Genomic DNA, 17,602 nt, shown 5'->3' with positions numbered 1-17,602 from the left:
ACAACATACCCAAACTTATGGGACACAATGAAAGCTGTGCTAAGAGGAAAACTCATAGCGCTGAGTGCCTGCAGAAAGAAACAGGAAAGAGCATATGTCAGCAGCTTGACAGCACACCTAAAAGCTCTAGAACAAAAAGAAGCAAATACACCCAGGAGGAGTAGAAGGCAGGAAATAATCAAACTCAGAGCTGAAATCAACCAAGTAGAAACAAAAAGGACCATAGAAAGAATCAACAGAACCAAAAGTTGGTTCTTTGAGAAAATCAACAAGATAGATAAACCCTTAGCCAGACTAACGAGAGGACACAGAGAGTGTGTCCAAATTAACAAAATCAGAAATGAAAAGGGAGACATAACTACAGAGTCAGAGGAAATTCAAAAAATCATCAGATCTTACTATAAAAACCTATATTCAACAAAACTTGAAAATCTTCAGGAAATGGACAATTTCCTAGACAGATACCAGGTATCGAAGTTAAATCAGGAACAGATAAACCAGTTAAACAACCCCATAACTCCTAAGGAAATAGAAGCAGTCATTAAAGGTCTCCCAACCAAAAAGAGCCCAGGTCCAGACGGGTTTAGTGCAGAATTCTATCAAACCTTCATAGAAGACCTCATACCAATATTATCCAAACTATTCCACAAAATTGAAACAGATGGAGCACTACCGAATTCCTTCTATGAAGCCACAATTACTCTTATACCTAAACCACACAAAGACACAACAAAGAAAGAGAACTTCAGACCAATTTCCCTTATGAATATCGACGCAAAAATACTCAATAAAATTCTGGCAAACCGAATTCAAGAGCAAGTCAAAACAATCATCCACCATGATCAAGTAGGCTTCATCCCAGGCATGCAGGGATGGTTTAATATAAGGAAAACCATCAACGTGATCCATTATATAAACAAACTGAAAGAACAAAACCACATGATCATTTCATTAGATGCTGAGAAAGCATTTGACAAAATTCAACACCCCTTCATGATAAAAGTCCTGTAAAGAATAGGAATTCAAGGCCCATACCTAAACATAGTAAAAGCCATATACAGCAAACCAGTTGCTAACATTAAACTAAATGGAGAGAAACTTGAAGCAATCCCACTAAAATCAGGGACTAGACAAGGCTGCCCACTCTCTCCCTACTTATTCAATATAGTTCTTGAAGTTCTAGCCAGAGCAATCAGACAACAAAAGGAGATCAAGGGGATACAGATCGGAAAAGAAGAGGTCAAAATATCACTATTTGCAGATGACATGATAGTATATTTAAGTGATCCCAAAAGTTCCACCAGAGAACTACTAAAGCTGATAAACAACTTCAGCAAAGTGGCTGGGTATAAAATTAACTCAAATAAATCAGTTGCCTTCCTCTATACAAAAGAGAAACAAGCCGAGAAAGAAATTAGGGAAACGACACCCTTCATAATAGACCCAAATAATATAAAGTACCTCGGTGTGACTTTAACCAAGCAAGTAAAAGATCTGTACAATAAGAACTTCAAGACACTGAGGAAAGAAATTGAAGAAGACCTCAGAAGATGGAAAGATCTCCCATGCTCATGGATTGGCAGGATTAATATAGTAAAAATGGCCATTTTACCAAAAGCAATCTACAGATTCAATGCAATCCCCATCAAAATACCAATCCAATTCTTCAAAGAGTTAGACAGAACAATTTGCAAATTCATCTGGAATAACAAAAAACCCAGGATAGCTAAAGCTATCCTCAACAATAAAAGGACTTCAGGGGGAATCACTATCCCTGAACTCAAGCAGTATTACAGAGCAATAGTGATAAAAACTGCATGGTATTGGTACAGAGACAGACAGATAGACCAATGGAATAGAATTGAAGACCCAGAAATGAACCCACACACCTATGGTCACTTGATTTTTGACAAAGGAGCCAAAACCATCCAATGGAAAAAAGATAGCATTTTCAGCAAATGGTGCTGGTTCAACTGGAGGGCAACCTGTAGAAGAATGCAGATCGATCCATGCTTATCACCCTGTACAAAGCTTAAGTCCAAGTGGATCAAGGACCTCCACATCAAACCAGACACACTCAAACTAATAGAAGAAAAACTAGGGAAGCATCTGGAACACATAGGCACTGGAAAAAATTTCCTGAACAAAACACCAATGGCTTACGCTCTAAGATCAAGAATCGACAAATGGGATCTCATAAAACTGCAAAGCTTCTGTAAGGCAAAGGACACTGTGGTTAGGACAAAACGGCAACCAACAGATTGGGAAAAGATCTTTACCAATCCTACAACAGATAGAGGCCTTATATCCAAAATATACAAAGAACTCAAGAAGTTAGACCGCAGGGAAACAAATAACCCTATTAAAAAATGGGGTTCAGAGCTAAACAAAGAATTCACAGCTGAGGAATGCCGAATGGCTGAGAAACACCTAAAGAAATGTTCAACATCTTTAGTCATAAGGGAAATGCAAATCAAAACAACCCTGAGATATCACCTCACACCAGTGAGAATGGCTAAGATCAAAAACTCAGGTGACAGCAGATGCTGGCGAGGATGTGGAGAAAGAGGAACACTCCTCCATTGTTGGTGGGATTGCAGACTGGTAAAACCATTCTGGAAATCAGTCTGGAGGTTCCTCAGAAAATTGGACATTGAACTGCCTGAGGATCCAGCTATACCTCTCTTGGGCATATACCCAAAAGATGCCTCAACATATAAAGAGACACGTGCTCCACTATGTTCATCGCAGCCTTATTTATAATAGCCAGAAGCTGGAAAGAACCCAGATGCCCTTCAACAGAGGAATGGATACAGAAATTGTGGTACATCTACACAATGGAATATTACTCAGCTATCAAAAACAACAAGTTTATGAAATTCGTAGGCAAATGGTTGGAACTGGAAAATATCATCCTGAGTGAGCTAACCCAATCACAGAAAGACATACATGGTATGCACTCATTGATAAGTGGCTATTAGCCCAAATGCTTGAATTACCCTAGATCCCTAGAACAAACGAAACTCAAGACGGATGATCAAAATGTGAATGCTTCACTCCTTCTTTAAATGAGGAAAAAGAATACCCTTGGCAGGGAAGGGAGAGGCAAAGATTAAAACAGAGACTGAAGGAACACCCATTCAGAGCCTGCCCCACATGTGGCCCATACATATACAGCCACCCAATTAGACAAGATGGATGAAGCAAAGAAGTGCAGACCGACAGGAGCCGGATGTAGATCGCTCCTGAGAGACACAGCCAGAATACAGCAAATACAGAGGCGAATGCCAGCAGCAAACCACTGAACTGAGAATAGGTCCCCTGTTGAAGGAATCAGAGAAAGAACTGGAAGAGCTTGAAGGGGCTCGAGACCCCAAAAGTACAACAATGCCAAGCAACCAGAGCTTCCAGGGACAAAGCCACTACCTAAAGACTATACATGGACTGACCCTGGACTCTGACCTCATAGGTAGCAATGAATATCCTAGTAAGAGCACCAGTGGAAGGGGAAGCCCTGGGTCCTGCTAAGACTGAACCCCCAGTGAACTAGTCTATGGGGGGAGGGCGGCAATGGGGGGAGGGTTGGGAGGGGAACACCCATAAGGAAGGGGAGGGGGGAGGGGGATGTTTGCCCGGAAACCGGGAAAGGGAATAACACTCGAAATGTATATAAGAAATACTCAAGTTAATAAAAAAAAAAAAAACTATAAATACAAGTTACTTTGAAAAAGAAGTCCTTCCTTATAGAAGGAATGGCATTAAAAAGATAGTGTTTGACCTTGCCCCTCTGTGCAGTGTTAACTGCTGAGATCTATATCATGGCACACCAAGCTACAGCTGATAGCATCTATTGTACAATTCAGGGATGATTTAGATATGTAAACAAGGATTGCACATATCTCTATAATACAGGTCCTAAAATAGGGATTTATTATCAACTGCCTCAGCTCACCTTCTCAAATAAAACACCCATCAATCTACTTTTTTAATTACATGTATTATTTAATACGTGATGTGCAATTACAAAATTATTCACCATGCCTGAATCATGTCCTTCTCCAGAATGGTGACACCTACAGATGCCTCCCTTAAACTTTGGTCTCTTATCTAGCTATTGCCTGCCCTGTTTCACCTGACCGTGAATAGAGTACACTATTTCTCCTGTTCTCATGTGAAGGTAGAAGAAATGGATATTCCATTACGTAAATCAAATGAGCAAGTATAAAACACTGATTTTTTTTATTCATTTAACTCAAGAATTTCAGATTTTCAACAAAAGAATGCAAGGTCATTGCCCTGTAGAGCAAATGAACAGGATCAAGGCTATCTGAGTTTTAGGCTAGTCTAAGGCTAGACTGTCTGAGAATTATTTCTATAAAGAGCACAAGAAGCAGCTGTCTCAGTATTAATATATCCCAGAAAGAATTCACTCCATATACAATTAAAACGTTAACAAGCAAAGATCTCTTTAATGATAGCATGGGATCAGCTCTGTATAATGCTCAAAGAGGAGCCAGGCAAAAATCAATGTTTTGGATTCCACAGATGCTGGGATTGATAATTTTCTATACAGAAAAGGCCTCGGATTGTTCAAATACAGTTTAAATAAGGACTGCAAGTCCTACTTAGGCAGCTAGCAGATTTACACAGCAAAGATCCCCAGAATCATTTCTTAAGTGCATGAGAGTCCTGAAATAGGAGATCATTTTCTGTATAGGGTCCTGATTTGGAGGTTCCTGAGGATGAGAAACATTAGAAAAGTAGAAGGTAGAATCAATACATCAGGGCCTTAGGTTACGCTCCCAATGCTAAACCCCAGGCTGATAAGGGTTTGGAGTTTAAGAAGGAGCCATATAATTCTCCATACATTAGGATGAAGGCTTGCTTGCTCGTGCCTGCACTCAACAAAAATCTGTCCTTCCTTCTCAAGGAGCTGTCACCATGTAGAGTCCTACCCTTGAGCCAAAACTATCCTTTTCTCAAGAACAAAACAGTATCCATATGGCAGACCTGGCCTCAGTGTTGCTTGTGACCCTATTATCTCACCCTGAGCATTTTGTTAGGGGCCTGTTCTTTGATATCAGCATGGGCCTAATGGCTGACTGTAAACCAGGTTTGTAACCTTTATTATGGTTTGGAGAAAAGGGTCTGGAAAATCCTGGTAAACAAAGATATATACTACTATTCTAATCTTAAAAAGGACTGCTTAGCATACTCCATACCTGTGAGGTGTTTATACCCAGCCCACCTCAACTACATTCTACTAAGTATTATAGCCGAAAATTATAGCTACGTATTATAGCCGAAAATTTGGTAAATGCTTACATCATCAATTCTACACTTGTAAAACACGGTTTAATATTCGAGTGCTACCCAACACACAAGATGTCTTTTTTAAATTGTTTTTTTTTTTAAGATATATTTCTTTACTTGCATTTCAAATGTTATTCCCCTTCCTGGTTTTCTGTCCATAAACCACCATCCTATTCCCTCCGCCTCCCACTCCCCCATACGGGTATTCCCCCCATACTTCCCCCTTATTGCCCAACTCCCAAATATTCCCCTGTATTGGGGGTCAAATCTTGGCAGGACCAAGGGCTTCCCCTTTCACTGGTGCCCCAACAAGGCTATTCGCTGCTACATATGCAGTTGGAGCCCTGGGTCAGTTCATGTATACAGGATAGTATAAAACCCAGGATTTCAGGGTTGATAACTTGCCAAGTATATTTCTCAGCACAAGCCGCCACCATAAGGACCTCGGACAAATGCAGGTCCCATAATAAAGTCATTAAGGAGCTACAGTGTAGTACAGGGAGAGACCACAAAGGAGATCACAAGTGGCTGCATTAGGTCCGGCTGCCGCTTACCATCCGGCCACTGGGAAGACCATTACATATGTATCCTTTGCTACGCAGCTTGCTCCCTCTGTTTGTGGACATGTCCTTGCACTTACCATGTCTGGAGTCCTGAGCTTGCCTGAGTTCCCCTCACAGCACCCCCGAAGAGTCACTCGCAACAGACCGCACATATACACTAATACCTGCTGAGTTACCAGAAGGAAGTTGCAAGCCTTGTACCCGGAAGAGCCGCCTCCTTGCCTGACTGGCAAGTCCCTCAAAGGTGCTGATTGGCTAGTGAATTTCGAGTGACATCCGCCTAACACTTAGGATTGGAGGGTACTAAAGGGACACAGCATAATGGTTCCAGCCTCTGCCAAAGTTTTGCCACACCTGCAGATCTGAAGTTCAGCAGTACAACTGCTTCTCTTCAAATAGCTTACCTGTCTGTCCTCCAGTCAATCAACTGTCAGAATGTTAAGCTTAGGATCGCTGTTGTTCAACTGAATGCTTCTACTCCATGTGGCTAGTGACACTGTGTTCACTGATTTGCAAATTTGGAGCTTGCCTGAGCTCTAATGATAGCACTCAGTTGACCCTTCCACTTCTTCCTCCTGGATTTAATTTGTATGGCTTTCAGAGTTCATAAATCAGCTTGCAATAGAGTTAAAAGAGGGATTTTAGTAAACAATATTTTGTTTTATATCTTTTAGCTGAGTTTAGGTAAATTGTAAATGCTTTTCACCTGGCAGTTATGTGACAAACGTTAGAACAAATCAGGAAATATCTGACATACTGTGGACTATGCTGTTTAACCAGCTGATCAGCCTCCGTGAATTAGTAAAATGAACACAACAACAATAACAAAAACAACAACAGCAACAACAAATCCACAGCTACATTTTGTACAGTTTCTCCAGATGAGCAGAGCTGATAGAATGAATCTCTTATTATGTAGAAAATGCATTTATTAGAATGGCTCACAGGTTGCAGCTCAACTAGTCCAACAATGGCTGTCTACCCATGGAAAAATGAAGATTCCAAGAGTGGTTCAGTCCATGTGGCTGAATGTCTCTCCTGTTATTAATTAGATACCTGAATTTTGAAAAAAAATATTCTAATGACATAAACACAAACAGAAACAAACAAACAAACAAAACAACAAAGAGTTGTTAGCCAGAGATAGGGCAATAGGACAAAGAAAAAGAGGTACCATGTTCAATGATCTTTATCTGTAGGCTGTCTCCACAAACTATGACCTAGATTAAAAGTGGTTCTTAACACCAAAAATACAAAATAAAAAATACTTTTCCCAAGTCCAAATCTATAATTATGAAAAAACCCTCACAGTGCCCAACTCTTGTGATTTTAGTTAATTCCAAACTCTCTCTCTCTCTCTCTCTCTCTCTCTCTCTCTCTCTCTCTCTCTCTCTCTCTAGAGACATAGACATATATAGGCATAATATATTCCATGCTGAATAAAATTTACACTTGGGTGATTAAAATGCTAGTTTCTCTTAAATCGTATTTAAATCAAGAAGGTGCATTGTAATGCTTCTACCAAGAATCACCTGTTTCAAGTTTGCGTACACAGTTCTTATCTTGTATTTTCTGCCTTGTGAATAAATGCTGATCAACCAATCCTGAATAAATGACTGGGCAAAATCAGCTAGGGTGGGAATACCACTAGCAAGAGGAAGAGAGATGGGGAGCAGATGTGCCATGTGGACAAATGAATTTGATCTGAAGAGTCAGGTCAATAATAATATGTAAGTACCATGGGATAGGGAGGAAGCCAGATCAGCATAGACGGTAAGGATAGATTGTTTAATTGCTGAGCAATTGATGTGAAGTTTTAGGTAAATAAAAGTTTTGTTGTGCAGGTACTAGGGACAAACACAAGGTAAAGAAATACCTCTGACAGATTAATACACTGTTTACATTTATGTTACGATTAATTCATGATCACATGTATGTATGTCTGTATGTATGTATGTATGTATATATAAAAAACTTGTGTGTGTGTGTGTCTGTGTGTACATGCATTAGTGGGTTTTCATGTGTTTGCATGTGCCTTTTTCCCACGATGGCAGAAATCCCCAGGAGCAGCATTAGACTGGAATTACCGCATAACCACTTTCTAGGGATGGAACTTTAATCCTTTGCAACAATATCAATTAGACTTAACTCTAACTTATCCCTCTAGCCAATTTTTAATTTAAAATTTACTTTTATATTTCTTTTTTTTTTTTTTGGTTCTTTTTTTTTTTTTTCGGAGCTGGGGACCGAACCCAGGGCCTTGCGCTTCCTAGGTAAGCGCTCTACCACTGAGCTAAATCCCCAGCCCTTACTTTTATATTTCTTAATGGAAATCTGCTACATCAGTTCTCCCATTTATACCTACCACCATCATGTCCCAAAACATTTCCAGTCAATATCTTATTGCTTGTAATTGTGTGTGAATAAGTATGTTCACATATATGAATATAGCATGTTGAATCCATTTCAGTTGTGTGCCTACGGTTTCAGGACTGACCAAATTGCATTGATTGCAATGAATAGCAACGGGGAGAGGTCAGGTTTTCCTGAGTCTAACTGTTCCACATGCAGGATGGTTCTACTATTTATTGAGCAGTAGGGTGTTGGGGTCAGAGAGGATCTTGCAAACACAGGGTAGTAGGTAAACCAGGAATGTCAAGAAGACAGGATTCCCAATGATTGAGATAAAATACCTAATTTCAATACTAAACCTTGGAGTGGATTTGGTTAATGGGCTTGTACCTTCTTTGCCAGTGTTGGAGGCAGACTTCACCTTTGATTTCCTACAAGGATGACCTAACTAAAGCAATTTCCCAAAAATGATTTTCCATACTCTTTCTTTCCTAAACGCTTCCAATCCAACTTCATACATTGGTTGGCAGTAATATTTGCTTCTGTCTCAATCAGCTCTTTGTTGGGTGTCTTATAGCACAGCCATGGTAGGCTCCTGTCTGTGAGCACACCATATCATCTGTAATAATGTCAGACCTTAGAGACTCCCCTTGATCTGGATCACAATTTGGGTATGTCAATGGACCTCCTTTCCCTCATGCTCTTCTCCATTTATTTCTCTGCAGTTCCTTTAGACAGAAAGAAGTCCAAGTCAGAGTCTTTGACTGTGGCCATGGCAACCACATCCCTCCACTTGATGCCCTGTCTTTCTGCTGCAGGTGGATTCAACAAGTTCCCTCTCTCCACTGTTGGGCATTTTATCTATGATCTATCCCTTTGAGTCTTCAGATTCGCACACCTACACCAGGTCTAGAGTGTTAAGTCACAGATCCCACACCCACTGAATCTATTCACTATGCTGGCTCTTGGGGCTTCACTCCTGGTCACCGTTTAATGATCATGTTCCCCTTTTCCTCTGCCCCAACCCCTTCTCTCTCCCACTCACTTCACTCAATCCCCTTACCATCTGCATCCTTCTCTCTCCATAATGAGATTGAAGAATCCTCACTTGAGCACTTTTGATTATTAACCTTCTTGAGTTCTATGGATTACTTCCAGATTTTTCTGTACTTTTCTGGCTAATGTACACTTATTAGTGAGTACATAGCATGCATACCCTTTTTGTTCTGAGAAACCTTACTCTAGTGCCATTCATTCTAGTGCCTGCAGTCTCATGATGTTCTGGTTCTTAAACGCTGAATAATATTCCAGTGTGTAAATGAACCACATTTTCTGGATCATTTCTCTTGTGTGACACCTGAGTTGTTCCCAGCTTCTGGCTGAAAGAAATATGGTCATTATGAATATAGAGTGACACACATGCCCTTGTGTTATGGTGGAACACATTTTTGCTGTATGCCCAGGGGTCATAAAGCTGGGTCTTAAAGTAAATCTGTTTTAAACTTTCGGAGGAATCTACAGATTGATTTCCAGAGTGGTTGTACCGGTTTGCAATCCCACTGGCACTGGAGAAGTACTCCACTTTCTCTACATTCTCACCAACCTGTACTGTCTCCTGAGTGTTTGATGTCAGAATTCTGATTGGTATAAGGTGATATGTCAGGGTCTTTTTGATTTCCATGTCCTTGATCAAAAAGTGCATTGACCAGTAGTGTAAGTGCTTCTCAGCCCTTTGAGATATCTCTGAATTTTCTCTCTAGGTGCATTTTTATTGAATTTTTTTTGGTGGTTAGCTTCTGAGTTCTTTATATGTTTTATATGATAGCCCTCACAATGATGTAAGGATAGTGAAAATATTTTCCCTGTCTCTAGGCTACCTATTACTCTGTCCTGTGCCTTACAGATGATTTTCAATTTCATAACTCTCATTTATCAATTCTTGATTATTAGATCCTGAGCCACTGGAGTTCTTTTTAGCAAATCTACCCCCTCCCCACTGTGCCTGTGAGTTCAAGGCTCTTTCCTACTTTCTCCTCTATTACATGAAGTGTATCTGGTTTATGTTGAGGTCCTTGATCCACTTGGACATGAGCTTTGTTCAAGGTTAAAAATACAGATTTGTTTTGATTTCTCTATATACTGGATGCCAGTTAGACTAGCACAATTTATGGAAGATGCTTTCTTTCTTCCATTGTATACTTTGGCTCCTTTTTCAAACTCAAGTGTTCATAATTATGTGGCTTTATTACTAGGTCTTCAATTGTAATACAGTGTTCAATCTGTCCATCTCCGTGCCTATACCATGCTGTTTTTATTACTATTGTTCTGTAGTATATCTGGAAGTCAGGGATAGGGATTACCCCAGAAGATCGATTTATTATTGATTATTTTATTTATCTACATTTCAAAAGTTATTCTCTCCACAGTTTTCCCTCGACAAGCCTCCTATAACTCTTTTCGTCCCACAACCCTCTCTATTAGGATGTCACAAAACCCACCGACCCACATCAGTGGCCTAATCCCTATCCTGTGTCATCAAGCCTCCACAGGACAAAGGGTACATTTTAGCTCAAGCCATGGGGATCCCCTGTATATTCTCTTGTTGTGGTTTAGTTTCTGGATTATTTGGGGGAACTGCTTTTTTGATTTTTTTTTCTTCCTATGAAATTGGAAACCATTTCATGTCCTTAAGATCTTCCCCTGACTTCGTCATTGGGGTGCCTGTTCTCAATCCAATGTTTTGCTAAGTCCGTCCACATAGGTATTCCTCTGACTTTTGCAGAGCCTCTCAGGAGACATCTGTACTGGGCTCCTGTCAGTAAGAACTTTTGGTATGAGTAGAACCATGAATTTGTGTCTGCATTTGGTGTCAGTAGATGAGATGGTTTCCAAGGTGGGTAGTCTCTTGATGGTCTTTCTTTATGCTTCTGCTCCACTCTTTGTCCCTGCATTTCCTTTTGACATGAGGAATTCTGTATTATTATTTTGAGGTGGGAGGATAGTCCCATCCCTCAACTGGAGGCCATGCCCCTATCACAAGATATGGTGTCTACAAGATCTATTTCCACTTCAACAGTCATTTCTTCTACTATCCTCCCTGTTATATCCTAGGAACCTCTTAGGTCCCATGCATCTGGGACTTTCTGGTGGCAATGCCTAATTACCCCTACCCTTTTTCTACATACCTACTTTTCAATTCCTGACACTCTAACTTCTCCCTCAGTTTCTCCCATATCTAAACTGGCTCAAATTTTTTCTCCCAACTCCCAGGTCTCTTTCTCCTTCTACTTCCTAGAGAATATTCTCTTCCCCCTACTGAGTAGGACTGTGGCATCTACACTTTGGTGTTATCTTCATTCTAGGGTTTCATATAGTCTTAGAGTATTATTGTGGATATTCTGAGCTTCAAGTTGGCAAATAAACACTTATTAATGATTATATACCATGTGATTTCTTTTTTGACTGAGTTACCTACTCAAATGAGGTAACCATCCATTTGCCTAAGAATTTCAGGAAGTCATTGTTTTTAATAGCTCCTTAGTACTCCATTTATAAAGGTATGACATTTAATGTATCCATTCATCTGTTGAGGGACATCTGGGTTCTTTCCAGCTTCTGGCTATTATAAATAATACTTCCATGAACACAGTGGAGCATGTGTCCTTGTTATATGTTTGGGCATTTCTGGTTAAATTGTATAGCTGGGTCCTCAGGTAGTGTTATGCCCAATTTTCTGAGGAACCTCCTGACTGATTTCCAAAGTGCTTGCCCCAGCTTGCAATCCTGCTAACAGTCAAGGAGAGTTGTTCTTTCTCCTCAACCTTGCCAGCATCTATTGCCACCTGAGATTTTGACCTCAGGCATTCTTACTGGTGTGAGATATTGGATATTTTATTATTTAGATTTCAAATGTTATCCCCTTACCTGGTTTCCTGTCCACACACCACCTATCCTATCCCCTATGCCCCATCTTCTGTGAGGGTGTTTCCCCACCCAAACAACTTCCTCTTCCTGCCTCCCTGTCCTGACATTACACTATACTGAAGTGGTTAGTCTTGGCAGGACCAAGGGCTTTTCCTCCTATGTGTACCCAACAAGGCCATCCTCTGTTACTGAAGTAGCTGGTGCCATGGGTCTGTCCATGTGTACTCTTTGAATGGTGTTTTACTTACTGGGAACTCTGGTTTGTTGGTATTGTTGTTCTTATGGAGTTGCTTACCCTTTGAGTTCTTTCATTCTGTTCTCTAACTCTTTTTATGCCATTCGATATTCCTCTGTGGAAAATTGTTTCTCTCTGTAACACAATTTTAACAGAGTTACTTGATTCTTTGGAAACTACATTTTCGAGTTCCTTTATATATTGAATATAAGCCCTCTATCCAATGTATGATTGGCAAAGATCTTTTTCCAATCGGTTGTTTGCTATTCTGTCCTAAAGACAATGTACTTTGCCTTACAAATAAAATTTACCCAGAACATTTCCACAAATCCAGCCCAGAAATGATAATAGATGGAAAACTTCAACAAATGTAGGGAGAGTACACCATTGACAAAGCAAGAAATTGGTCTTATTTCAACTAAGTGAAAAGAAGAGAGTCACACAAACCAAATTCTACCTCTATCAACAAAAATAATATGAAACAACTATCATTACTCCGTAATATAACTCAACATCAGTGGACTCAATTCCCTAATAAAAACACAAGATTAATGGACTGAATACATAAAGAGGACCTAGAATTTTGCTGCAAATGGGAAACACACCTCAGGGATAAAGACAGACACCTCCTTGGAATAAAATTCTGGGAAAATTTTTGACACCAAGCAAATAGTACCAAGAAATAAGCTGGAGTGAACATTTTAATATTGAATAATGTAGAGTTTCAACCAGAAGTTATCAAAAAAGTTAAGGAAGGACACTTCATACTTGTCAAAGAAAAAAATCCATCAAGATGAACCCCAATTCTGAATATCTATACTCCAAATGCAAGGGCACCAACATTCATAAAAGAAACTTTACTTAGGTCCAACACATATTGCAACTCACATAATAACAGTGGGGAACTTCAATGCCCCACTCTCATCAATGGACAGATCATAGAAACAGAAAGTATGCAGAGATACAATGACACTAACAGAAGTTATGAACCAAGTTAATTTAGCAGAAATCTATAAAATATTTATTCCTAAAACAAAAGAATATATCTTCTTCTCAGAACTTATTGGTACCTTCTCCAAAACTGACCATGCAGTTATTCCCAAAACAGGCCTCAATGGATACAAGAAGATTGACATAGTCGCATGTATCCTATCAGGCACCAGGGACAAGGATTTTCAATAACAACAAAACAGCAGAAAGCCCACATTTACATGGACGTTGAACAATGCTCTACCCAATGTTAATTTTGTTAAGGAAGGAAGGAAGGAAGGAAAGAAGGAAGGAGGGAGGGAGGGAGGGAAGAAAGAAAGAAAAAAAGAAAGAATGAAAGAAAAAACTTAAAGACTTTAAATTTAAATTAAATTTAAGAATTTAATGAAAATAAAGGAACAACACATTGAAACTTAGTACTTAGCAGTACTAAGAGGAGAACTCAAAGATCTGAGTTCCTCCAAAAAGAAACTGGAGAGAGCATACACAAGCAGCTTGACTGCACTCCTGCAAGCTCTAGAACAAAAAGTAGCAAATACACCCAAGAGGATTAGACAGCAAGACTTACTGAAATTCAGTGCTTAAATCAACCAAGTAGAAACAAAAAGAACTGTATATAGATTCAACAAAACCAGAAGCTACTTCTTTGAGAAAATCAACAATATAGAAAAACCCTTAGTCAGACTCAGCAGAGAGCACAGTGACAGTATCCACATTAACAAAATCAGAAATGAAAAGGGAGACAAAATAACAGAAACAGAAAACTTTAAAAAATTGTCGGATCCCATTACAAACACCTACATTAAACAAAACTGGAATATCAGGAGCATGTTAACAAATTTCTTTTTTTTTAAAATCCATTTTTATTAAATTTAGTATTTATTTACATTTCAAATGTTATTTCCTTTTCTGGTATCCTGTCCATCAGCCCCCAACCCCTCCCTCTCTCCTTCCATATGGGTGTTCCCCTCCCCACCCAATCCCATTACCTCTATCCACCACTCCCCTACACTGGGGGTCCAGCCTTGGCAGGACCAGGGTCTTCCCCTTCCCCTGGTGCCCCAACAATGCTATTCACTTCTACCTATGCAGATGGAGCCCAGGGTCAGTTCATGTATAGTATTTGGGTAGTGGTTTAGTCCCTGAAAGCTCTGGTTGGTTGGCATTGTTGTTCTTATAGTTTTGCAAGCCCCTTTATCTCTTTCCGTCCTTTCTCTTATTCCTCCAACCGGGGTCCCATTCTCAATTCAGTGGTTTGCTGCTGGCAGTCACCTCTGTTATTTGACATGTTCTGGCTGTTTCTCTCAGGAGAAATTTATATCCTGTTCCTGTCAGCATGCACTTTTAAACTTCTTGCATCTTATCTAGTTTTGGTAGCTGTAACTATATGGGCCACATGTGGGGCAGGTTCTGAATGGCTGTTCCTTCAGTCTCTCCTCTAAACTTTGCCTCCCTATTTTCTCTTATGGATATTTTTGTTCCCCTTTAAAAGAAGGATTGAAGCATCCACATTTTGGTCACTCTTTTTGAGTTCTTGTGGTTTGTGCATCTTGGGTTATTTGAGCATTTGGGCTAATAACCACTTAACAATCAGTGCATAGCATGTGTGTTCTTCTGTGATCGGGTTGCGTCACTAGAGATGATATTCTGTAGATCCATCCACTTGCCTATGAATTTCTTGAAGTCATTGTTTTTGATAGCTGAGTATTACTCCATTGTGTAGATGAAACACATTTCTGTATCCATTCCTCTGTTGAAGGGCATCTTGGATATTTCTAGCTTCTCGCTATTATAAATAAGGCTCCTATAAACATAGTGGAGCATGTGTCTTTGTTATATGTTGGGCATATTTTGGGTATATGCCCAGGAGAAGGTATACTTGTGTCCTCAAGTAGTACAATGTCCAATTTTCTGAGGAAACTCCAGACTGATTTTCAGAAAGGTTGTACCAGTTTGCAATCCCACCTACAATAGAGGAGTCTTCCTCTTTATCCACATCCTGACAAGCATATGCAGTCACATGAGATTTTTATCTTAGTCATTCTGACTGGTTTAAGGTGGACTCACTCAGAGTTGTTTGATTTGTATTTCCCTGTGGCTAAGGATGTTGAACATTTCTTTAGGTGATTCTCAACCATTCAATTTTTCTCAGCTGTGAATTCTTTGTTTCACTCTGTACTCCATTTTTAATAAGTTTAATTGGCTCTCTTGAGTCTTCATGAGTTCTATGTATATTTTGGATATTAACTATCAGTTATAGGATTGGTAAAGATCTTTTCCTAATCTGTTGGTTGCCGTTTTATCCTAATGACAGTGTCCTTTTCCTTACTGAAGCTTTGCAGCTTTATGAGATCCCATTTGCCCATTCTTGATCTTAGCACATAAGCCATTGGTGTTCTGTTCTGGAAATTTTCTCCAGTGCCCATGTGTTTGAGATTCTTCCCCAATTTTCCTCTTCCCCAATTAGTTTGAGTGTATCTGGTTTGAGGTGGAGGTTCTTGATCCACTTAGACTTAACCTTTGTACAGGGTGATAATGGATTCATTTGCGTTCTTCTAAATGCTGACCTCCAGTTCAACCAGCACCATTTGTTGAGAATGCTATCTTTTTCCTTCGGATGGTTTTGACTCATTTGTCAAAAATCAAGTGACCATTGGTGTGGGAGTTCATTTCTGGGTCTTCAATTCTATTCCACTTCTCTATCTGCCTGTCTCTGTACAATACCTCCTCTCTAGGGGCCTGTTTTGCCTTAGGTCTGCCTATGGGCATAGAAGAAACTATTGGTGGACCTTAATATCAACATTGTCTTCTATGTTATTTTCTTCATTTAGGGTCACTGCTGGTTTATCAGACTCTGAGGGCCTAATTTCCTCATGTGAATTAGGCATAATATAAAGGGTTAGGGCTGAGGGTACTGCTTCCTCAGGTGGGACAAACCATTGAGAATCTGAAGATTCAGTATTCTCAACTTCAATAGGTTCCTCGCACAGATCCCCATCCCAAGTTATAGGCTTCAGGACATGGATGACATTCATAGGCTTTCTCTCCTGTATGTGTTTGTTTATGTATTTGAAGGTCCCTGCTTCGTGAAAATGGTTTAAAACCACATTGGGTACATTCAAAATTTTCTCTATTGTATGTGTATGCTGGATCCCAGACTGACATGGGTCTGGAGTATAAGAAGGAACCCTGTAATTCTCCACCCATTAGGATCAAGGCTTGCTTGAGTGGGACTGCCCTAAACAAAACATTGCCTGTCCTTTTCAAAGAGCTGTCACAGGGTATAGTCCTATACTTGAGTCAAAACTATCCTTTATCTCAAGAACAAAACAGGATCCATATTGATGGCCAGGTCTTAATATTGGTTGTGACCCTATAATCCCACCTTGAGGAGTTGGTTAGGGGCCTGTACTTTGATATCAGCATGGGCCTAAAGGCTGACTATAAACCAGATTAGTACCCTTTATTATGGTTTGGAGACAAATGTGTCGACAATCATGGTAAACAAGATATAAAGTACTATCCTAATCTTAAACAGCACTGTTTAGCATACTCCATACTTGTGAGGTGTTTATACCCAGTCCACCTCAGCTACATTCTACTCAGTGTAAGGTATTATATCCAAAAAGTTGGTAAATCTTTACATCATCAATACAGCTCATATCCATCAGAGCTTAATATCATACGATGGTACAAACTCAGGAGAATTCGAATAATACAGTGCTGCACAAAGGGAACAGCTGTCCCACACATGAGATGTTTTTTACTGCCTCCACAAAATTAACTCAAAATGGACGTTTTACCTACCTGTTAACTTCTAAAGTCAGAACTTATAGAGGATGATATAAAACCCGGGATTTCAGGTTTTGCATCCTGCCAAGAATAATTCTCCACATAAGCCACCGCTGTCATGATTTGGGACAAATGCAGGTCCTATAATAAAGTTATTCATTATCCACACAAGGAAAGCCTGCCAAGGACCTCACAAGTGGCTGCATTAGGTGTCTCTGCTGCTTACCATCCAGCCACTGGGAGGACCCATTATACATATACCCTTTGCTAAGCAGCTTGCTCCTCCTGTTTGTGGACATGACCTTGCATTTATCATGTCTGAACTCCCCTCACAGCACCCTGAGTAGTCACTCAGAACGTTCCTCTCAGAAACACTCATACAGGCTGAGTTACCAACGGGAAGTTGTAACCCATTTACCCAGAAGACCTGCCT

The 17,602-nt window shown here is 39.9% G+C and overlaps 1 protein-coding gene across 15 annotated transcripts in view; it reads right to left on the bottom strand.

Moving 5' to 3' along the window:
* The window catches only part of Zfp931 (zinc finger protein 931), an 87,734-nt gene extending 81,668 nt beyond the window's left edge, over window positions 1-6,066 (bottom strand). For 14 of the 15 annotated variants that reach the window (XR_015680228.1, XR_015680230.1, XR_015680225.1 and 11 more), the window contains exon 1: window positions 5,954-6,066. Coding sequence is in view for 9 of the 15 variants with exons in the window: in XM_087645891.1 (XP_087502017.1) it covers window positions 5,954-6,028 (75 nt within the window). In the remaining 6 variants the exon portion in view is untranslated. 15 annotated transcript variants of the gene reach the window in all.
* Window positions 6,067-17,602: the final 11,536 nt, after the last annotated feature.

This window comes from Rattus norvegicus, chromosome 3 (genome assembly GCF_021556685.1).
Source record: "Rattus norvegicus strain SHRSP/BbbUtx chromosome 3, alternate assembly SHRSP_T2T, whole genome shotgun sequence".
Classification (NCBI taxonomy): Eukaryota; Metazoa; Chordata; class Mammalia; order Rodentia; family Muridae; genus Rattus; species Rattus norvegicus.
Note: the sequence above shows the minus strand (reverse complement) of the source record. Positions and strands in the feature narration are given on the sequence as shown.